General features: G+C 37.4%; 1 protein-coding gene across 1 annotated transcript in view; it reads right to left on the bottom strand.

Moving 5' to 3' along the window:
- The window catches only part of LOC140937928 (probable E3 ubiquitin-protein ligase HERC1), a 138,468-nt gene that overhangs the window by 63,179 nt on the left and 50,547 nt on the right, over positions 1–24,742 (bottom strand). The window contains exons 9-22 of the mRNA XM_073387490.1: positions 20,483–20,610; positions 18,878–19,022; positions 17,907–18,078; positions 16,336–16,470; positions 15,331–15,496; positions 14,567–14,701; positions 12,713–12,901; positions 10,346–10,507; positions 10,067–10,205; positions 6,527–6,718; positions 5,632–5,853; positions 5,371–5,550; positions 4,912–5,026; positions 547–719 (exon numbers count right to left, since the gene is read on the bottom strand). Of these exons, the coding sequence (XP_073243591.1) occupies positions 547–719; positions 4,912–5,026; positions 5,371–5,550; positions 5,632–5,853; positions 6,527–6,718; positions 10,067–10,205; positions 10,346–10,507; positions 12,713–12,901; positions 14,567–14,701; positions 15,331–15,496; positions 16,336–16,470; positions 17,907–18,078; positions 18,878–19,022; positions 20,483–20,610 (2,253 nt within the window). The remainder of the gene's footprint in view (positions 1–546; positions 720–4,911; positions 5,027–5,370; positions 5,551–5,631; positions 5,854–6,526; positions 6,719–10,066; positions 10,206–10,345; positions 10,508–12,712; positions 12,902–14,566; positions 14,702–15,330; positions 15,497–16,335; positions 16,471–17,906; positions 18,079–18,877; positions 19,023–20,482; positions 20,611–24,742) is intronic.

Here is a 24,742-nt window from a genome sequence, read left to right as displayed (position 1 = left end):
TACAAATGACATAACACATCGCCGTAAACTGTTTATCTACATACACAGTAAAAAAATTCATTCCACAATATTTTGATACTGCTACATTTCTCGCAAACTCATTTATCATTCATGTTATCCGCCACCATTGACCTGAAAATCTTGAGTTATGAAACGACTTCAAGCTAGTTTGTAAAATGTGTCTCAGAATGCATATTCATAAACTAACGCATTTTAACGTTTGTACTCGATGGCAGCCACGTTCAACTGTATCCCTTGCAAGTAGTAAATAACGATTTTGTTAAACTGAATAATGGTAATTGTATTTCCTGCATTTTGACTGGCTCAACTAGACAGGCTTGGGCATAATTATACAAAAAAGCGAAAACCGCCAGAAAAGACATGGCTATTGCACAGGGCAAGCTAATATATGGCCAATAAAAAAAAAACATCAAACACAGCTGTCAAACTGTTAGCCGGCGTTTTCACCTTCTTTAGAGGGGAGTAAGGATACGCGTAGGTTATTAAACTGTAGGTCATATATGTTTAGTGCTAGTTAAAAGATACCTAAAGCATCGTTCTGTGATGACGCAGAATCCTCTTCACCATCAGATGAATCAGACTGCTGATGGTCAGCATCTGTACCAGCAGACACTTTAACTTCAAGGCCTACTTTAATAGAAAGCAGCTGTTGCCTCACACGGTAAACACTCCGGTACACTTCAATCATTTCCTTTGATCTATAGAGAAAACGTTTATGAAAGTCTTTACAGTTTGAAACGGTTATCATTATGATAGTAAAAATACCAACCTGGCATTGTCCAAACCAATACCAAAAAGGTAATTATAACTGCGTTACGTTCATCTTAGTGCACTATCTGAAAGCAACGCATTGTGGGATTTAACCTGAACACTTCAAATCTCTAATGTCTCGCTATAGCTCGGTGTATTGAGTGATGGAAACAATAATACTTGCAAGTTAAGTAATGCAAAAATGGAGATAACATCAATTCTATTTCCACGTTTTTACGTATTATATCAAAATGTTTCCGAGCATTGAATAAAATCAGTATGAACAGAGAAAATAAACATTTTTTCTCAAAAGAGGGGAAAAACTGGAACTCGGTAACCTGCATTTGACGTTTCCAAAACCGAATATGTGATACACAGTGATAATGATATAGATCATTGTAGAAATGTGAACAAAAATAATTTCGGTTGCAAAGAGGGTCTTCAATAATAACTGGGTTCCAACACACCCATGGACCAAGACGAATGCAATACATCAAGCTAAATGCAAAGTAAATAATCACATTGAACCCTATAACGATCATCAAATTTAAGTAAGTATTATATATGCCTGAGCTCCAAAGCCTTCTTTAAGTTTAATTCACCTATCCATGGGCTATTATTTTCAATAAATGAGGGAGTAGTGCACTGAAGTGGAAGGGGTTATAATTAGACATAAAGAACGACTGTTCTACTTCAATGAACACAAAAATTACTCGCTGGTTCCAAAACAATTGAAAGACGCATTACATCGGATAACGCCAAATTCCTGAGCCATCTTAAAAAAAAATTACCTTGCATTATTTGTTCGGTCATTACAGAGCGATGAAGGCATACACTTTTTCATGGTTCATGCACACCAGAACCCTTTTAGGTGAAGAAGACATTCCAAGAACTAAGCTTCTAAACAGTTGAACACAATTATAGACTTAAGTATTTGATGGTTTGCAAGGATGCCATCCTGCATGTGAAACAATCATGAAAGTGGCATTAAAGGCGCTATGTCAGCTAGAGAGCATGCGCGCTGAGGTTATGCAAATTACTTTCAACGGTCAAAATTACAAGCCAATTGGGTTTGGATAGGGGATATTTTGATAGACTTCACGGAACGTTTCTTCACTGGTTATGCTAGATCAAATTCCCTCAATTTCTTCGTCAAGAATAAAGTGTCAAGACAATCTTACTTGCAGTTTTGAAGTAAATTGATAAAAATAGAGCGCAAACAAAAATTCAACAACAACATATTGTCTTGGTCAACAAAATAAATTAAACTCTTATTCCATAAACGACCTACAAAAGACTCTAGACTAAAGGAAAAGACCAACACTATTTCGAGTCATTAACAATTAGACTTGTCTGTCCCTACTGATATTATAATTTAGATGCTGACAGAACAAAAGAGACGCTGTTTTTGATGTCTTTGTTTTGATCTCAGGGAAACACACATTGATCGTGCAAAATTTTTCGATCGCCCTGAATCAATGCGATGTTGATAAAACGAAACCAAGTATCATTGGTATATTACTCCATTGTAAGCAGTCCGTGAATAAAAAGGGAGAGTAAACTCTGCTATTTTCCAAAAATATGCTCGACCACAAACAGTTCAAAAACATGGCATTCACAGGATCTAACTCGTAATAGTGCCTCCCTAAGTCCGTTGAGAACAACCTGGACAAGCAAACAGTCGTGTCTATCGTTGCCGTGAATCAAGATAAATACAAGAAGGAATCTAGCTGAATTCTATAACGTTTCCTCTGCCAGAAATTTAGTTTCGTCACGAAACTCATGGCCATGCTGTTGTAATTGTTTAAGGTGGCCCGAACCTATTTATATGCGCTTTGGTTATGTTTTTGAATCGCGTTTTTCGCCAGGAACGATTTTTGGCGTCCTTAATAAAGAATGGTCGAACTTTAAGAAAATGTTATTTATTTTCTTGTAGGTATAAAAACGTTTGAGATATCGGCATATGTTTAAAACCTCGTTTTTACAAAAAATGTCCATAATTTCGAAATCCTGAGACAGATGTTTTTCTAACTTCGGCAAATAAGCCCCAGAGCTCTCTAGTTTTATATCTGCAAGCTTGAAGTCAATCGTGACCGTATAACTCGCTGCACAAATAGCTGGTCAAATTCAATCTTAAAATGCAACGCTAACACGTTTGTTAAAGTTGACGCACGCATAGAGGGAAACTGCCGGCGGACTATCTCGTATCTGCAAGCGTATTCTTGCCCAAAGCTTCAGTTGCAAGAAACTGAGTAATCAAAAACATACAGCGAATACAGTTCGCAAAACAAGAAGAACAACTTTATGCTGACTGCGGGACAAGATAAAGAATTTCTGTTTATCAAACTTACTTCGTATTTGTCCCTCTCTTTTCAAAAACTATCTCAACAAGGCAAATTGTATTATGCACGAAAAACTCTCAAGAGTTTTTAGCGTCGCAGGATTCCGTTTTGAGGAGAATTACAGCCACCACCTCCAGTACGTCTAACCGCCAGGAGCCGATTAAGTAACCGCCCATCTTTCAGCTGCACTAAAAGCCCTTGCATTTGGTAATTTATTCAAGGTTTTTAGACTTGACATCACATTCGCACGGGAAGTTTGCCATTTGGGGATAAAGATGAAGAAAATATGACAATCGTCTGATTCCTTTCGTTATCCCCAATGGCAAAATGCCGGTGCAAATGTGATGGCAAATCTCTCAAACTTGCATAAATTACCTAATACAAGGGTTTTCGTTGCAGCTGAAAACGGATTGGTTGAAGTATTGGAGTTGGTGGCCTTATTTCACCTCAAGACGGGAACCTTCAGTGCTAAAAACTGGTTGGAGATTTCCGTAGATGTTATATCGTGCTTTGTTGAGACTTTTTTGCGAAAAGAGAAGGGAAAATACAGAGTAACTTCAATAAATAGAAGTTATTTAATCTTGCACCGCATTCAGCATAAAGTTGTTCTTCTTCTATTGCAAATTGTATTCGCCGTAGGTTTCTGATTACTTAATTTCTTGCAACTGAAGCTTTCGGCAAGAATCCCCTGGCAGTTGTCCTCTATTTGTGTGTCAACTTTCACAAATGTGTTAGCGTTGCATTTTAAAGGTTAAATTTGACCAGCTATTTGTGCAGCGAGTTCTACGGTTACGATTGACTTCATACTTGCAAATATATAACTACAGAGCTCTGAGACTTACTTGCCGAAGTTAGAGGAAAAAGTGTCTTAGGGTTTTAAAATTATTGACATTTCTTGTAAACATGCCGATTTTAACATATGCCAATATCTCAAACGTTTTTATAACTACAAGAAAATAAATAACATTTTCTTAAAGTTCGACCATTCTTTATTAAGGATGCCCCCCCCCCAAAAATCGGTTAATCATTCCTGCCGAAAAAGCTGATTCAAAAACACAACCATCCCGTAAATAAATAGGTTCGGGACACCTTAATAAAAACAGCCCCGCCAACTCGATAGCCGCTTCATTATATCCAAGAGCCAGCAGCCTCTTAAATAACTCAACAGAAAGGTTCTGTGAACTATAAGAAAGATTCCATCACTCATTGTGGAGTAGCTGTCGTTAATTCTCTGCCAGTACAATGACCGCTGATAAGAGTACACTGTAAATCTACGTAAAAAGTTCCAAGGGCACACCATTTCAAAACTTCTCTAACTATCAAACGATGGCTGAGATTTAAACAGATAAAAACAGCCTTCCAAAACCTCCGAAGGAACTTGAAAAAGTCGACATTTTCAAGTTTGTTTTCATTGGCTCGCGCATGCGCCAGGAGTGGCATAGTCCCTTTAAGTACCCACAAGAAGTATTTGAAAAATGCTTAGATTTTGTCTATTTTCTACGTCATCAGCCAAATGTGCGCAGAAACGTTTATGGTTCAGCTTTCAAAGTTTTCCAGTAAATTAAAACGCTGTTTTATAAATTTAAAGTGGTTTAAATAAGATTTAATATTTTAACTATTATTACCTTATTACTTCTAATGGAAATTCAAGAACTTGAAGGAAAAATTTCTGATTGTTAAATTTTTAAAGAAATTTTTAAGGGGCCAGTGTTTTTTTTAAGGGCTTTTCAAGGCCTGTGCGAACCCGAAAAAATCCCGTGAATAATTCTCGATAAAATCGTACATATATGTTGTTCACCTTGTGGTTTTGAGTGCAGTTGGTAGCAGTCCACAGTGTTTTAGTATGCATGCAAATAAAAAGCGAGTGACCGTCTCAAGCAGAGGAATGTTTGCAACTTCACATGTGTCCCAATCTAAGCAAAGTAAAACATAGGAACGATAAGCAAAATAACTATCAACTCTACTGATTGCAAGGCTACATTCCACTGTTGTGACACAGCCTCAGAAAAGAGAAAGGTGCCTTTAACAAACCAAATGGAATGAGGACGAATGAAGGCAGTATCAGAATTATATCGAATACTGTGAGATCAGAATATAGTAAAGATAAGACGAATCCTACATTTTTCTTGCCACTACTTGACTTTCATTGATCTTCACAAATTTGCACGATTTGTAACAAGTTTATATCAATTTATTTTTCTATAGCAAATAACCCGTCCATGATGATACATAATCTGATAGGTAAAAGGTATGGTACCTCGCTTTTTGGCATATGTTTGAAGTTTTGTCCACATTGTTTTAACAGCTTCTGATTCAGGTCCATGAGCTAACTCCAGAAGCAATAAAGTATCAGCAGGAAGGTTAAACTTGGCTACTTCCACTTTATCAGGCACTGAGTCATTCATAAGACTTGATAAGGAAACCACCATGGCTTTTTCTGTCGTGTACAATAAATCAACAAAATAAATTCAGTGGATATCTCTAAAAAAAGGAAAAATGCAACCATCTCCATTGTCACCTCGTTCAGGATCTCTGTCTTCAAGACCATTCCCAAGAAGGGAGGATTTTAGCCACCTTTCGCATTTTTTCTCCTCAAGCGAGATGGGAGGACCCGCTAGCATGCCTCCAAAACTCTGGCCTACTAGAAGGGCAAGAGCCCTCTCTAAGTCCACCAACCACACCCAACTAGCAGCAGGCTGGGTAAGAGGAAGTGCACCGGGATCAATCTTATCAGGAATGCCTGAAAAAAAGATATAAATAGAATTAACAAGCAAACACCTATTTAATGGAACTAAGTTCAGTGGAAACATTTATGAGTTAATGGAATCAGGAATCTGAAAAGAGGTCTAAGCTAACGAAACAGGAACACAAAAGAATCAAGGAATGCCAAAACGAATTACAATATCCTGCGTCAGCTGAGCGGTAAACTGCTATTGCCACTTGCCTTACGCAAATGAAGCATCACTGACAGAAATAAACGCTAGCTTAAGCCAATGAAACATGAACACAGAGGGATCAAAGGGACGCTAAGACAAATTACAATAGCCTGAGTCAGCTAAGCAGAAAACTGTTACTACCATTTCCCTTATGCAACGGATGCATCACTGACATAAATAAAACCCTAGCACTTTAGACAGAGCGTTATTAATTTTGCACACACTACACCACGGCCATGAAAACCATTGCAAAGCAACACGCTAGTTTCAAAAGTACACTGATACAATTATGCAACTAGCGTCTCAGTTTGGTACGATTAGTATAATTTTAATGTATTAACAATACTCACTGACTTTCCTATGAAGTGGCTCAACACAGTTGCTTTGGCTTCTTCTCAATCAAAATTATCATGGCACCCAAAAAAGCATAAGCAAGATATGGTTTTTTGAACACAAAATATGAAGTCCAGGGCTCACCTTGAACAGGCCACTCAAGCTCTTGTTCCTCAAGTAAAGCTACTGCAGGCAGAACCCTATTAAGTCTATCAATGGTTGGTAAAAGGGCTTGTAATGAGGGCAGCAATGGCTTAACAGTCTCCAATGGCATAAGCAGCAATGAATAAACCAGTACAGACAATGCTGAGCCTGCTATAGAATGATATAGCACACCTAATAGGAAACAACAACGTGGTCTTATAAACTAGAACTCACCACGCGTAAAAAAGGGTTTGTAGAGGAACTGTGTAAAATACATAACATTCCGCAATGCCACAAGCTTAAACTATTAGGTGTGTTATTCCAGTACAATTGTAAATACGCAAGTCACGTGCGGGGTACAATCAGAAGGAGCTGGATTATCTGTTTCAATTAATTGTTATGCCTATATTTTTCGTTTATCGGTGTACTGAGCCTCCTCTTCTGATTTTAACAACGTACAGCATTTTTTAGATAGGTGCTATAAACGCAGGTATATATCGAGGAAATTGAATATAACGGAGCTGCTTGAAAGATCAGATTGCCGTATTTTTAGAAAGGCCTTGAGAACAAATTCGCCCCTTGTGAAGATTTTACCAGAGAGGAATTTCACCAATTACGCGCTCAGAAAACCATGCTTTTATTATCCTATAGTGGCAACGCAGCGCTTCAAATCGTCCTGTGTGAATAGACTGACCTTTAGCTATGATATTAATTCCTTGATGTAAATAGATGTATAATTGTTCTAAGAGCTCTTAACTTTTTTTTATTTGTTTAACTTGTAACTTGAGATATGTAATTTTATCTTTTGAATTTATTAAAGACATCTATACTATACCATGTATACTAACGGGTGTGGCCTGTACAGCCCCCGAAATAATCCCGACCCGGAAATGATGCCCAACCCTGAAATGATCCCCAAATCGACCCCGAAATGATCCCCATTTCTCTTCACGTCGACCCCAAAATGATCCCCACCTAATTTTAGGAATGGAATGATATCCTAGAACTATGGATCGTGCAAAATGCACAACATTATAACTTAAGCTTCACTAATAATCTTCACTTGCCCACATGACATTAATTGGGGATTTCACTTTGAACTGGATCAAACGCCGCAAAATATTATTATCAAAAAAATACACAAAGTCTAGTATATTTTTAGGAACACCATGAACTGCAACTGATAAATTCTAAAAATGAAGTTAAAACTGCGTGCCTTGGATTTTAAAAATGGTGTTTTAACACTTTTTAAAATCTTAAAATGACGTTGAAGATGCAAAAGTATACATAAAGGCGATAAGATGACAAAATCACATAAACTGTAGCGAAATGCTTAATTAACGTAAAAAAAAAAAGAAAAAAAAAAGAAGCAAATACCGTGTCCGATCAATCTTGCTCAACGTCGGATCCAAAAAGATCGTGATCAGTCAAAATAGATCAAATTGAAAACGTTACAGTCGAGAAGACTTTAGCAGGTTTCAGTCTGAGTCTTGGGTTTGTTTGTAAGTGCGTCAGTGCGAAGAATGTCGGAAGCTCGTTGTATTTGGATCTTAAGAAAGGTTTTGTCGTAGCCGCGATTACACCTTTTCATTCTACAGGTGATACCCACCACATCAAATCTCATATCACTTGTGAAACTTTTGATGTTATCTATTTGATTCAATGTCGCCTGTGTAATCTACAATATATTGGAGAAACTAAACGAAGCCACAAAGACCGTTTTAATGAACACAGACGACCTATACTCAACCCTACTGGTAATTACATCCATACTGCAGTTTCAGAACACTTTCTAACCAGTAATCATTCCGACAATCATATGCTTTTGATTCCTATTGAAAAACTTAAAAATGGGCGTGATTCTTTCAGGAAAGCACGTGAAGCCCACCTTATCCATAAAGCTAAGACAATTGAGCCTCTGGGCATCAATAAACGTGATGAACTGTACCTGTACAAAGTTTATTTTTTTGTTATCTTGTCTTTTAAGGTGACTCGACCCAGTTTTTTTTTGGGGGGGGCGGGGTACCATCCTACTTTGAAGCTCTCTGGTATCCGCACCTTTACTTTTATCGTAAGTCTAACACATAGAATGGATAACATATAGATCAATCTACAATATAACATAAAATTTTTGGCGATCGGAGTAAATGTCACGTGGTTATAATGCCACGCCCCTTTGGGGTCTGAGTCGAAAATCTGCTGTTGCCGGCATTTTTTCGTGAAAATCTCTCGGCTACACATAGCGCGCATTAGTGCCTTGCGCTGAACAGAGTTTCACCAAAATCGCAAAGACCCAATTCGAGAAATTCAGCGGTTTCCAAATTTAGGTCATAATTTATGCGAAAATGATAAGCAAACTTTACACGATTATATCTAATAAACTATGAGATTCATTCCTTTATTTTGGGCATCGTTATAACAGATGGGTCCTTGCAAGTCAGCAAAACGCTTTAGGGCATTGTAAACGGCGCGATTTCGAGCAAAGCAAACATATAGAAATTATAGTTTTCGCTATTTGTTGACGTTTGTCAACGTTTAAGAGTCCTTCTCACGAAAAAAGCATTCTTAAAAATTCGTAGTTTTTTTTCCTTCAAATTTTTTCAGGGCCACAATTGATTAACTAACTACCCGGACTCTGAATTTCATGGTCATTGAAGAACTGTGACATCATCTTCTATAACCCCAAACTTGCGTAAACATTGAAGATTTTTAGCGTTTTGCCTGAGTTTGTGCTTTGGGAGTTGTCTATTGTTTCTAGTCTGTCATTATAAAGCATTCTTGTTCAGCACGCGTGCAATGACCACGCTTGGCTGACTTCCGAATGCTCACCGAGATATGATAATTTTGGTACAGTGAGACAGACTCGTACCCAGTCGCTATTTAAGTGTTTTTTGGGATGAGAGACGATTGGGGATTAGCTTGAGGCGTGCGCGGGTCTCATGGGAAGGGAAGAAGGAAAAAGACTGTTCTTGACTGTAACGTTTTCAATTTGTAGCGAAATGTTAAACGCGACTTAAGAACGTAAACGCTGCAACAGATTTGTAATAATTCCGTGACGGAATACAAGTTCCATTCCAAGAATTTAATTGGTGATCATTTCGGGGTCGAAGTGACGAGAAATGGGGACAGTTTGGGGTCGGTATCATTTCGGGGTCAATTTGGGGATCATTTCAGGGTTGGGGATCATTTCGGGGGCCGTACAGGACTCTGTAAATGATGACCGTTTACTGGCAAAAACGATAATAATTGCGTTGGGCCCATTTAATGATTGAAATTTTTTCTTTTATAGTCTCAGCCTTCTTCTGCCAACCAAAACATGACCTTCATTAATTACTTGCGTGCTTAACCACTTCATTTTCTCAAGGCAATTTCAAATAAGTAAGCTCATAAATGGACCAATAGACGCTGCCAGCAACTTCCCTTATTCTGAAGTCCGAGCTTACTGTTAACATATAATGCAAAGAGGGCACATCTGTTGTCCTCAATTCATTCATTCATTCATTAGAACAAAATGTCCAAAAATAAAAGATTTCAAAGTACCTTGAAGTTTGTCCCTGATCTGAGTAGCTGTTGGTCCGGTATACTTTGTGAGCAGTTTGGAGGCTTGATCCATAACCCCACCAGCACAAGGAAGTAACAGGAGAAGATGATTGACAAAAATTTTTGAAGCACTATCATTCTATAGGTAACAGAAATAATTCAGCTCAATAACGGCTGCAGTCTGATGAACAGGTAAAGAAGTATGCTCACTGATCTTTACCGCTTGCATACACCAAAATTTTAATCCACACTTAAGGTGACTATATTAACTGTGCTCACCACGGATTCAGCACTCTGACAATGTGCTAACAAATGCTTCAGAAATGACAACAGTAGTTGTTGTAACTCGTAAGAATGACCACTGTCTTTTGTTAATTTGATGCTGCTATTGGGTGTCTCATTCCCACAGACTTGGGTCTCAATATCTGCTAAAGATTTTTCCTGGAAAAAAAATATATCTTGGTTAAGGGGGACACAAAATGGATTGGAGAATAAATTTTAGGTGTTAAAAACCTAAACTTGCATTGACCTGAGGATATATATGTAATAAAGGGAACATGATCTTCAGAGCTGAATGAAAAACCTAAGCGATTGTTTATTCAACTGCAAGGATCAAGTTCACTTTCATATCTATATTTGCAGTTCCAAACCTAATTAATATTCATTGGACATATTGCTGAATTGACTTCACGGATTTAATCACGTGTAAGGACCTTTATACCTGATAAAACTCTGCAAACTGAAAAGTCAGTGGAGGGATTTGAATTCAGCCTCAGGAAAATATGGGGTTCAATAACCGAAACAATAGAATAATGATTAGGATGAACATTTTATAGAAAGAACACTAATAAATATGAAATTTTATTTTGATGGTCCTCCCAAATTGCAAATAAATGAAAAGCCAAAAAAATTCACAAAATTTATCTGAAAGAAAAAGTTTAAAGTGCTCGACAGAAAGACCAGGAAATATCTGAATATCTACAATTCTCTCCACCCACAAGATAGTATAGCCAGATTATAACTGCCGTGGAAGCCTGGTGGAAAAGGTTTGTGCTTTGTTAACCGTTTAGGACTACGGCACAGGAACTGGCAAGATTGGGTCTCTTAAACTACGTTGCCAATAGTGAAAAGGATTGGTGGTAGCAGCAAGAGGGGAAGAGTGTGGCAGTCTTGAAAGTAATATCGTTAATATCGTTAGCGTTAACGACGATTAAAACAAGGTGTATATATGGCTATCGGCTAACAAACTGACCCTTAACTTGACTAAAACTGAGTTTATGTTAGTTGGGTCGAGGCAGAAGCTATCAAAGCTTTCTGAAACTCCTTCTTTTATGATAAACGACCATCCCATGATGCAAGTGTCAACGGCAAAATCTCTTGGAGTGCATATTGACCAAAACTTAAGCTGGGAATGCTACATACAGAGTATTTGTAAAAAGATTGCTTCTGCTTTGGGTGCAATCAAAAGAATACGACATATTATTAATGTATTAATTAATATTTACGACAGTTTAATTCAACCGCATTTTGATAACTGTAATGTCGTATGGAGCAACTGCGGCATTGGTCTTTCCGATAAGCTGCAGAGGCTCCAAAGTCGTGAAGCCCGTATTCTAATGTCCGCTAATTCTGATTGTAATGTGGACGATTTGTTCCTGGCACTGGGTTGGCGTAAGCTTAAACACCAAAGACAAGTATCGACGGCTATTATGATGTATAAAACCGTACATGGGATGACTCCCGACTATCTAACATCTAAATTTGTATCTCGTGACGAAATAACTTTTTCTCGATTGAGGAATACTGAAAATAAATTAGTCCTTCCACTGCCCCGTACTAATTATTTAAAGAAAAGTTTCTCCTATAGCGGAGCTAAGCTGTGGAACAGCCTATCCCATGATTTAAGATCTGCAGATTCTTTACATGATTTTAAACGCAAACTGTGTCGCAACAGTTTTGAATGAGATCGTACATTAATACAGTTTTTACACGGCATCCTTGAAAAGCAGCTTTTATTTGTAAATAGCTAGGTAGTTAAATTTGATGAATATATTTTTAATCAGAGTTGGTTTAGTTAGGTATTATAGATCTTAGATTTTTTGTACATGCTGAAGGAATTTTAACCGTGTTTAAATAAAGTTATCTACCTATCTACCTACCTACCTACCTACCTACCTACCTACCTACCTACCTACCTACCTACCTACCTACCTACCTACCTACCTACCTACCTACCTACCTACCTACCTACCTACCTACCTACCTACCTACCTACCTACCTACCTACCTACCTACCTACCTACCTACCTATCTATCTATCTATGTATCTATCTATCGAATTTAAGAAAAAGAAGATAGAGAACAGAGTGAAGGAGCGACATGGAAAAGAGCTTCATTGGCAATTCTTTAGACAGCCAGAAAGAACGGCAAGTAATAAGACCTAGGTGTAGCTTGAACAAGGGCATCTGAAGAAGACAAGTTGGCACAGAAAGAATATAAACAGAGACATGATGGAGTAGCTAGGGCCTTGCATTGGGATTTGTGCAAAAAACACGGATTTGAAAGGAGGGACAAATGGTATTAATATATTCCAATAAGTTTATTTGTTTGAAATTATTAAAAGAACTAGGTAGGCACCTTACTTACCACTTGAAAACTTAAGTTTTTTAAAAGTGTCCTTAAAAAGACATCTGCTAATTTGGCGGTATTCCTTTCTCCTGAAATTTGGTTACCAGATAAGCTATCATCATCTTTGACAGGTCCAGAGAACCCCAGAAGAGCTGCAATATGTCTGTCGTCTTGCATGCTTTTAAGGATTACATACAGCTGTTTGTGCTATAAAACAAAAGAGAACTAAGCTTATTCCAGCCTGATGAGTTTAATACATAAATGTTTTATTTAGTCACGCTAGTTTTATCAGCTAAAGCTGGTTTACATAAAAGCCGTGTTAAAAATGTGTATATCTATCAGAGTTTCGAGTGAATATAAGTTTTGAACAATAAAAAATATATGTAAAACTGTATTAACCTTTGATAAAATATTCTAAGCTAGGATTATGGTAAGGAATCAAAGAAGGTGGGAAGAAAGCGGTCCAATTTAGATTTAAATAAGTTCATTGACTGGCATTCACGCAAATCCTCGGGCAATTTATTCCAAATAAATGCGCCCCTATAGCCAAAACGTTTTTTGCCATAATAGGTTTTGGGAAGAGGCAACTGAAATCTAGAAGTGGAGCCCCTAGTATCATAGGTGAACCTCATTTTGGTATAGGTATTCAGGTGCCATATTGTTGTACACCTTGACCATTTCTATAGCGAAGAGCTTAATTCTGCGTATTAGGAGCCTGTCCCATCCTAGCTTTCGCACCAGGGGGCCGAAGCTAGAATCATAACTGGAAAAGGTTATGATCCTAGCTGCGCAATTGTGTAGTTTTTGAAGCTTCGGAGATAGTTCTGAACCCAGAACCTCCCAAACAACGCTGCAATAGTCAAAATACAGTTGGATAAAAGAGTTGTCCATTTCCAGAGAGTCAATTGGGGAACAAATTGTCTCACACTCTTAAGTGCTCTGATTGCACTGGTTAATTTCTTTGAGGCGGCCAACGTCCAACACCAGTCCTTAACGGTATACTTCACAGCAGTGTGGTTCCTTCAAATTAACAATGGTCAATTATCTGCAGCTAGAGCAAACTCTGAAGGGTGTAAAGTGTGTGCAAGCGCCTTCCTATTGCTAATGAGCATTGATGGTTAGTCGGCATTCTTCACATTTGAATTCCCATGACCAAGCCATATTCTAGACCGCACATTCCTTGGTTTCTTCCATTTTATACATGCTGCCGGCAAGTTCACCACTGATTCGTCATGTGACCCCAGCATTTAACTGCAAGTTAGTGATATTCAGGCTGATGCTTTGATGAATCCTACATGTTTGAAAGTGCACAACAAGTGCTCGTAGACAAACTCATCTCATGTGGGCTGTGATGTTTAAGTGGGCCAAGGAAAAAGCCTGAGTTGGCCCGACAGTGGTGGCCCTTGGTAACTTTTTGGCAGCGCTTTGCCCTTCTCTGGAGCCTCTGTTTTCTATGCAGATGGTCATCCTTTAACAAAACCTAGGCGTTTAACTTTCTTTTTAATGTATACGCTTGTCCTTAAAATAACATAACAATAATAATACAACTAAGGTGCTGTTATTGTGTGATGTGGTTCACCAGTTATCACTTTGTTAAAAACTATTATGTGTTACCCCTCACAAAATAAAAGGTATTTATTTCCTTTTGGTTTTGGATTTTTAATCAATCATTTTTAATAGCCATCAAACGTTGCTCAATTTCCGATTATGGTCGCACCGTCATCCCTGAAATGTACCTATCACACCCTCTAAAAGGCCTTTTTAAATACTTAATTAATAGTACCACATTATTACGGTCCACAGAACTATACTTTACACGTGAATTAATGAATATATGGTAGACGACACAAAGTACATTCTTGTCACGTTTACCTCCCCAACAGTGAGAGAATCCCAGCCTTCTGGTCCTTGTGGGAGCAAGGTATGCAGTACTTCCATTCGCTCTAGTAACGGTGGTAACAACAAAGGTGCACCAACTGATAGAGCCTCATTCACAGCCTCTGCAAACTAAACGCAGGTTATTAGATCAGTGACAACATTTTCAAAGAATGGCTATTGCAATATCAAATTTCTGTATCCCTTTAGAATAAGGAAACACACATCACCATCTTATTTCCCTCTTGACTTGTGTTTTGGCTGGTCGAACCTGTGTTTTCCACTAGCGTGACAATAAAGATTGCATTGTAAATTTCAAAATAAAACTTTAAATACAGGTTTTAAAAGAAATCTTTAATGTCTCAGCAGCAGTATGGATTCCAAAAATAATAGTTATTTGTACACCCTTACAGTAACCCATAGGTTAATGTATCCCTTGGAAAATATTTTCAAGCCTTGATCCAACCAACCGTTATACCTCTGCAACCAAAACCAGTTTTACAAATATACTGTTATCGAAGTTATATTCACTTTCACTTAGACACAGTTATAATATATTCTTGTTACTTGATTATGAAATTTGCCATTCACTCTCACTTTCAAAACGAGACCAAAAGCAAAGCCTTTCTTGTCAAAATGAGTTTATTTGCATGAGAATGAAAAATAAGTCTCATATAAATAGCTTCAAAATTGGCCTCACTTTGGGGCAGCTCAGAAGTGGTCTATTGTGCATAAAGACTTAGGAATAGCTTTTCTCTAACCTCTTGTAAGTCATCAGATACAGTCTCATCTAAGAGTCTAAAGAGTAGAAGTCTAAGGGGTCGGGAATGTTGACCTAGCACACTGGGTGGGGCTCTTGCAGCTGTAGCCAGTGACAGATGATCAGACAGAAGCTCAAGAGAAAGCAACATAAATTGACGGCATTCACTGGAAAAAAACAAAAAGTAAATTATTAGTCAACAATCACGTACAGTGTACCTTATAAATATGACTTCTACAAGGTTACATCTATGTGAAGGAATGGTAGAACATGTTACTACAGTAGTAGGCTTTTTTGCTGACAGCAGTGCCATATTAATTTCCCCGTGTTTAGCACCCTGCCTCAAAAAAGTCCCCATCCTAAGGTGCCGAATTCTTCACACCAAGGGTTATTTTGAAACATTATAGGGAAGATGTGTTTCAACATGTAGATAAAGTATCTGCACATATCGCATACCAGATGAAATACCTGGCTGTGTATGTACCTTACTGGTACTTAATTTCGGGGGTCTTTAATTTCGTATTTTTCGTGATTGTAAAAAAAGCCGCGAAATTAAATACCCGCAAATATAAATCAAATCTTGGTGAAAATTTAAGTACGCGAAATTCAAATTACAGAAAAAAAGTATTAATATGTAATAGCAACAATATATGCAGTATATGTATCGACAAAAAATCTAACAACAGGAAGTGTTTAAGACAATAAATCTTGAGAAAAAAGCATTTTGATTGACATGACTCTTGAAATGCCTTTAACTTACTTCCATAAAAATTTCAGATTCTCTGTTAGTCGTTGTTTAACACAGCAGACAATGCCAATATTTCACCCAATACTTTAATACTTTAAACCTCATCTTTTAACATCACTTTAATTGAAAATCTTCTAGTCAACAATTGAGCTTAATTATTAATGATTGTTTGAAGAACATGGTATTACAATAATTTTACTGCTATTGTCAAATGAATTATTGCACTATGATAAAATAAACAAAATTAATCTACATCACCTTATATCGGAAAAAGGGGCAGTGAGATGTTTCTGTAGCATTCCTGCCATATTACCCTCTAGAAAAGACCTCAAAGCACCAAATGTCGACTCTCCCAAATCGACACAGAAAGGTCGGTGCCACGCTATTGATTGTCTACAAGTGAAAAGAAGACAAAATTCACCTTACAACGTATAAAAAGGCATGACATTATTTCATGACAAAACTGATAATTGTTTATTGTTGTTTATTTGTTTTTTAGTCACTCACATAACATAAAAAGAAAACGTTACAAAAGGTTTTAATTAAAATATAAGTTAGCGTGACAAGGAAGCCTAAAGAAGCTGGGAGCTTATATTAATAGGTTTTCTTAAGCTAGATTACAAAGGCTTACTTGATTGCAGCGTGTACAGAAAACATAAAACTTAAGCGATAGAACGACTATCAAGGAGATAACTTTTGAGACTTTTTTTTTTAACAAAAATATGGAAGAGCTGGTTAGTGTAATTGGTAAAGAATTCCAGATTGTTGTTCCTCGATAAAGGATACTGAACTGCTTAATATTAGTTCTATAAAAATGATGTCTATACAGAGAGGCTAGTCGATTTTCATAATGGTGAACCTGATTCGTACTGATTCGTACGAATAAATAAATGTAGCAACAGAAAAAGAATTAATGCTATATATGACAAGGCCTTTAAGTTGGCTAAATAATAGGGTGGTATTTGCTACATAGTGAGCTGCACCATGCGCTTTTGCAAAAGGTAAATGCAGTTTAGGTTAGAGCAATACTAGGTGGAAGACCAGGCAACATTACAGTATGTTAGGTATGGATATACTAAAGAGTAATATAAGGTCAGATACGTTTTGGATGATAGATAAAAGCCAGCTTTCGCAATAATACCCACAGTTTTCGAGATCTTTTTTGAAACAAAACTAGTACTGTGCCCACCATAAATTATTTAAATGAAATAAATTTTGTGAGGTGTAGCTGAGTTCGGTCATACCATGTACACGTACCATTATTGAACCTCTCTGTAGGTATTTATTTATAAATTGAAGTTGCGACGATTGCTGTTGATGAAACAACAAAGTGCGGATTGCATTGCCATTCTGATCCTGTTTGACAACATTAGTTGTGCGATGGTGGTAAAGAAATCTATTAAAAATACTTGAATTCAAGCTTGTCCAATGGGCAACAAGCAGCTGTCACATTTTGCTTGCCTAAGGCCACTTGCTCGTCTTAGTTATTGATTTTGTTATAGGATGACAAAACCTGGACCCTTGCCCAGCCAGAAAATCTGCTTGTCCCGGGCAAAACTGGATGGGGCCTTTTTTGGGCCCTGCAATAAGTGTGATGCACATTCGGGGTTTTTGTTTTGTTTATTAAACTTACTGCATTTATATTTTCTTGTTTCTGTCCTCTTTGTGGTTGCTCGAGCTTGCTAGTAGTGTTACCACGCAAAACAATTCTTGATATCCAACAATTTCATTAAGAAAACAAATGACTGGATGGAAAACGCTCAACAGAAACAACATCCGCAAGTACCCATAGAGAAGTTCATTATTTCAAATTTAAGTAAACACTGAACCTTTCTAATGGCAAGGCAGTCCATGCCAAACTGTGAGAAGTTCCTGCCACAATTTGATGAACAGCCACACCATCCAAACCAACAACCTTGGAAGGTTTTGTAATGGGAGTGTTGCAGTGTCCTTGGCCACACTGACCCATTGAATTGTTTCCCCATGCGTACACTTCCAAGTCTATAAAGAACAAACACAAAGGTTGTGCCTACAGTTCCAAAATTTAATTTTATTCATGGCTGAATTATACTTTACATTCTGTTTGGGTGTGGTAATGTATGATAATAAAATCGCAAAAAAAGAAAATATAAATCTAAAAACTAAGACATTTACTATAGTAGTTACTCAAAGATATAAACTACATGTAGCTAGCTGCAAATACAGGCTAAAAACCAATTCCATGTAGCAATCCAGACATAAGTTTTAGAGTTTAGCTTCCCAGGTGTTCTTGTTCAGCAAAACCCCGCTGACAGCTTGAAACAAACTTAATTTGTGTACGCACTGCATGGCTGTCACCAATGTTATTGTTTAACTTTTGCACCCAAATTGATTGAATGCACACTAATTACGACAGCTACAGTAGAAAATTCAGAAACATTATCTACAATTTTTAGCTGCCAAGTGGTGAAAATGATAATAAGGGATTTAAAAGCATTCATCAATACAGTCTATCTATTATCTCATGTCTGTCTTTGGTCGCCAAAAATATAACAAAACTGAATAAGAAAAGAAAACAGAAATTACATTACAATAAAAAAATAAAGGAATAAATAAAAAAATTTTATTACAATTGCATTAATCTCAAATAAGTATTAATGTTTGTTTTTAAATTTGAACATAAACATAACTGTCATTCTAAAAAAAGTCAAACACTGTCCTTCTTTTCTTTTTTACTTCACATTACATAATAGCAAAATAAAATCAGTTGAATTGGAGTAAATTAACTCTGCATGAAGAGGAGATGCAATATAATACTGACCTTTTGAAAGAGCAAGACAGTGGCTGTCTCCTGCTGCAATATCTATAACACATGTTGACTGAAGATCATCAATTATTCTGGGTCTAGCTAAAGTTGCATCTACAGATCCTGTTCCAAGACACGGACCACAACCCCAAGCAAATACCTAATTGAAAGAGGACGTACTTAAATCGATTGTTACTACTGCATCAATATGCCAAAACGATATTGGTTTCGGTCCCATTAAATCCTATACCGTTAATATATTGCAAAACATTTTAGAAGCCATCCACAATGCAAGAACAATATTACTGTCAGGACATATTTCTGTGGAAAACCACAAAAATGGATGAATGTGTCAACCAAAGTCTAAGAGTGCACACAAGTTAAATATAATAACAGAGGTCATTAAAAAGTAAATTTGTGCTGAAAGTGGGTATAGTGAGTTGACAACAAGAAAATGTTAACAACAAGAAAATAATGCTTTTGACTTGACTGCTTTTTATTCATTTTCAAACCATTTAAGGGGTTTTGACAAAACATTGACCCCCCTACTGACTAGACTGAGGGGGGGGGGGGGGGGGGGGGGGGCAAGAAAAATAGAGGCACTGTAATAACATCACTGCAGCTCGCGTTCACGGAGCGCGTTGTACCACCAACGCAGGCGTTTGATTGGTCATTAGACAATAGATGTTAATTTGCGTTGACAACGGGTTTAGTTTAAGTTGCTGACATAGACAAGTCGTTGACAAGTCCACGTTCCCATTAAACGTACGCTTTCATACCATAAGGCACATCTCGCGCAAACACACGAAGGATTTTTGGTATTTTGATTAGGAAAATGTTCCCTTGTGCATGTTTGCCGATTTTATTTCGAGGAATGGCCCAGAAACATTATAAAATCAGAGTTTCGAAAGGAGATATTTGTAAACACGCGTAATCGATGCTAAATGTGTCTGGCATATTTTTCATCACCAGCGGAGTTTCTTAATTAATGAATGGTAAAAGGCGTGAAATTCCTGTCAAGCCTCCTGAACGCGAGCTGCAGTGATGTTATTACAGTCCCTCTATTTTTCTCGCTTCCTCCCAAACCGCCCCCGCCCCCTAGGTAGTTTTGACACTCATGCAAGATGGGTAGCCCGTAACGCAAAGCTCTCGATCTTGATGATCTTACGGAAAAATAGAGGACTGTGAACAGTCTATGTACTGACCCACGCTAAAATTCTAATGACTTGAATCAATACATATTTATTTTCAACAGGTTACCTTTTAATTAAACTTCTATACGAACAAGAAAAACGGCTTGCAGATTATGACTCTTGGTGCTACGCAATCTCGAGTAATAAATAAAGCCAAAATAAGAGTCTTGAGCAGCGAGATAAACGCACATTCTTGGTACTAGAAGTTGATGAAGTTTTACTGGTTTATCGAAAAAAAAAGGACAAAAAAAATTGCATCGATGGCATGAAGCAGATCGACCATCTTAAACAATCTTGCCTGGGTATCTTCCAGATTTAAAGCTAGGCCTATTAAAAATAATATTCTTCATTAGCTCAAGTCATTAGTTCATTGCCAATGAATTTAAGTTTAAGTACAATGTAGTGCTATACACCCATACACACTTACCAGTCCTGTAGAGGTAAGGGCAAAGCTAAACTGACTTCCACAACAAACTTTTTTTATCACCAAACCCTGGAGACCTTCAATCACCTTTGGTTTATACACTCGGTTTGTATCACCATGGCCAAGTTTACCTTGTCAATAAAGGCAAAAATTGATTAACGAATTTAAATATCTCAAATTAATATTCTCAGTTACCTTCTTGTTTTTTTATAAAGATGAAATCACTGAACAGTAGTCCAACAGGCCTTTTGTGTTGACGTTAGTTTCATGGTGTTGCAGAAACTAATGTTGATTGGCTCTGACTGGTACTGTGTAATTGTTGTTGGTCCTAAACAACAGTCTTGTATAAATTCTGTGGTGAGAAGAACCTGCGATGTTTACTCACTGTAAACTCCGAAAAATGAAAACATCTCTTTTTCTTGCCGGCAGAGCTTGGGAAAGAGGCAAGAAATGAGGTTCCCTCACACTGAATGAAACCTGGGAATGAGCTACAATTTAGGGTATCAGTTTTTACGCTCATCACATGATTCAGTTTTTGTTTCTTGCTAAACAGTACAATCGCGTTGTCTTTGTTGTTCGCATAAAGAGTAGTGTTTTAATAATAACTGTTTATTCACAAAGGAAAAGGAGATGAAGAGGTTAACCATGTCTTGTTTATCTCCCCCCTCAAAAAGTACAATAACAATAACATAAATAGAGGATATTACATGGCCGCGCGGAGATACGACATTTCTCTTCGAGTGCTGAAAAATGTTTCACGAGTGAGCGCAGCAAACGAGTGAAATATTTTTTCAACACGAGAAGAGAAATTTCGTATCTCCAAGCGGCCATGTAATGTTCTATTTATTATATAAACACCAATGAAATTCCAAACCATTTCACTTTAACAGTTTTTTGATGTGAAAGGCGCGATTTATTATGCAGCCACAGCAGCGGTGATATTTTAACATGTGAAGATAACATGTTATTTTCACATGTGAAGATATCAAGTTTTCGCACGGAAGCTCGCCTGGTATTTCATTGGTGTTAATATAGTAAATATACATATGAATAAAATAAAATAAAATATACAAAATCTATTTGTAGCCAAATAAAGCCAAATTGCTCTAGAATAAAGATCTCATTAGTTATTCAAAACTGAACAAGATGCTGTCTCAATCATTTCACACACTTTGCACACCACCGATGTTAACGAGATAGGTAAGTAATTTTGGCGAACGTTTTTAGCAGCTTTCTTATGTAATGGAGTAATTCTCAGCCAATTTCCAGTTGTGTGGTAGCATGCCTGATGCAAAGGACACATTAACGATTGCACAGAGCGATGGAGCCAAAGTTCTCGCACATTTCTTTAAGATCATGGGATGAATACTATCCAGGCCAGGTAACAGGCTCTTTGCATGACTTGATCACGTGATCAGCTTTCGGTAAACACGAAAACAGTACACTTTTGAAAAATTTTGTTAGCACAAGCTGAAAGACCATATTAAAATTAGGTAACCTGAGAATTTCCAGCCGTATGTCTCAAAAATAGCAATTGCAAAGGCCGCCGAAAGTTGGAAGCACTTGTATGAGAAAAACAATTTTTGCCATCCAGTCACGCTTGCATGGTTTTCCAAACAAATCCTTGTTATTTCGAAATTTTCAAAACTGTCTTGAAATATTTCCTTAAGCGTTACAGGACTCAAATCTCCTTTTAATTCATAAAGGTAATTTGAGCCCTTAAATGCGTAAAAGAAAGATTTAACGACAGTTTAAAAATTTTAGAATTTTAGAACAAGGATTTGTATGGAAAGCCATGCCAGGGTGACTGGGTGGCAAAAGTTGTTTTTCACATACAAATGCTTCTAACTTTTGGCGGCCGTTGCAATTGCTACTTTTGAGACATACGGCTGAAAATTCTCAGGTCACCTAATTTTAATATGCTCTTTCAGCTTGTCCTAACATAATTTTCAAAAGTTAACTGTTTTCGTGTTTACCGAAAGTTGGTCACGTGATCAAGTCATGCAAAGAGCCCATTCACGAGGTTTCAACTCACTTAGAATCTTGTAGCTGAACAGTGCAGAAGACTAAGATAGAATCTTTGATAACTTGATCAAACGATAAGTTTTCAAAGTTTTCAGTAGTAAAAACTGAAGCAAAATGTTCATTCATGTACTCAGAAATGTCCCCTTCATTTGTTAACGTGGTGCCATTATCTAACTTAATAACAATTAGATCATTAGATCCGTACGTCTGGACTGCAGATAATTCCAACAAATTTTGTGGACACTTCTGTGATTCATATCATTAGCCAAGTTCTTTTGGTACTCCAGGAAAGCCCTGTTCCACGTTTTCTTTAGCAAATTACTTGCCTTTTTGTACATAGACTACAACTCATCATTATTCTGACTGAGTTTAATTAGCTCTGAAGAGATCCTTGGGGCCCAGCGATTTTTCTTTTTCCTCTTTTTTGGGATGCACTCATTGACGGTGGTGACAAACAGGTCCATCCACACACTCCAAACGTCATTGATATCAGCGGAAAGAAATGCACAATGCCGTGGGATGTGTTCAAACAGTTCATTTAGTCGTGACCACTCGGCCTTGTTGAAGTCACAAAACTCTTTTTCAGATGATTTTCGAAGATAAGGATGAACATTCACACAAAAAGTAATGATATTATGATCCGAAATTGGTTCGCCAACCTCAACGTCAAACCATATCGCTATTGTTAGTCAACATAAGGTCAAGGATGTTGCTACCTCTAGTAGATTGCAGACCAATTGAATTAGGATATTGCCTAACAATAATATATCAGCAAATCGTAATCGATTGGTAATTCGTAATCAGTTTTGTCCATTTTTTAATCAAGTAATGCCACCCAGACCGAGAGCTACACAATGCCTCATGGCCCACAACACTATTCCTGCAAGGGAGTCATAGAAACGTTCATGAAAGGAGTGGGAAAAGACAGCCGGTCAGTGGAAGTCATCTTCCTGCCATGATTCCCCACTAGGGAAACAGTATTCATAAACCACTTCTAGTCGCTCAACGTCGCCTAACAAACCAGCATAGGCCAAAAGACTCATCACAGCTCACAGGAAGAGTGAAGAACGTCTGCAACCACTTGAGAGAGAAGTGAAGTCATGGCCCGTGATAGAGCAATCCCAGGATGACGAGAAGTGTATCGGGTGGGCAGTCAAGGAAAGCAAAGCGCTGAAAGCGGATTCCAGGAGGATTTCAAAACTTTGGGTACAGTTAATTAATCATTTACTACGAATTAGAATTCACCCATCACCAGGAAAATTGTTATTCCCGTAGGAAAGCAGAAATTGGATTTCAACCAAAGCGAAGGGTGCTTTCGTTGCAGAAGAGCTGGGCATTTTGCCAAAAACTGCAGCGCTCCTATCTCCTCAACCACAATGGGAAAAACATACTAAGAAAGCTTCTCAAACAGGTTTAATTCGTGACTTTGACCTTGATGAGAACTTATCAACTATGACTGTTTAATAGGCTGGTATTATCCAAACATAAAACGAAAGATTTTTCTTTGCTTTTAACCTTTTCCCAAGTGTTTTTATTATCATAGTTTTTTAATAATTTTCTAAAACAGAAAATAGCTTTTAAAAATAGTTAAAAGAACTTGTATTTGTAATTATTTTTGTAATTATTTTTTTTTCAAGCAAATAAAATTAAAAAATGAAAGATGATATAAACAGTGGCTTTGAGAATTTAGTTGAAGTTGACAGCAAAACAGTTGCAACTGTTCTCCCGGGAACAGTGCTGAACAAAACCATGCTTGTGTTAAAAGTCGTTTGAACATCCATTTAAGTTTTTGGCATGGAATTAATACAAACCAGTGGGTTACTTCCATTATCAAGGATGGTTACGCTCTCCCATTTGTAGAATTCCCACCCACACATTATACGGAGAACCTTGAATCACCTTTGAACGAGAAACAGTTTGTTACAATGCAAATCAAAGAGCTTAGCTATATTCTAAGACGTTCATGATGTTAGCCCATTGGCTGTTGTTCAAAACACAGTTAAGGAGAGACTGATCCTTGATCTTAGATATGTAAACAAATTTCTGTGCATTCCTAAGTTTAATTATGAGGATAGTCGCACAGCAAGAGACACTTTCACGTTACGGAATTGGTTCTTTTAATCAGGATACCACCATGTGAACATTCCCCCCAGAAATCCCTTGGCTTTGGTTGGACTCTGGCCAAGGAAAAGAAATGGTTTGTGTTTTCAGTCCTGCCCTTTGGTTCAGCGTCTGCGC

Source organism: Porites lutea, chromosome 5 (assembly GCF_958299795.1).
Source record: "Porites lutea chromosome 5, jaPorLute2.1, whole genome shotgun sequence".
Lineage (NCBI taxonomy): Eukaryota > Metazoa > Cnidaria > Anthozoa > Scleractinia > Poritidae > Porites > Porites lutea.
Note: the sequence above shows the minus strand (reverse complement) of the source record. Positions and strands in the feature narration are given on the sequence as shown.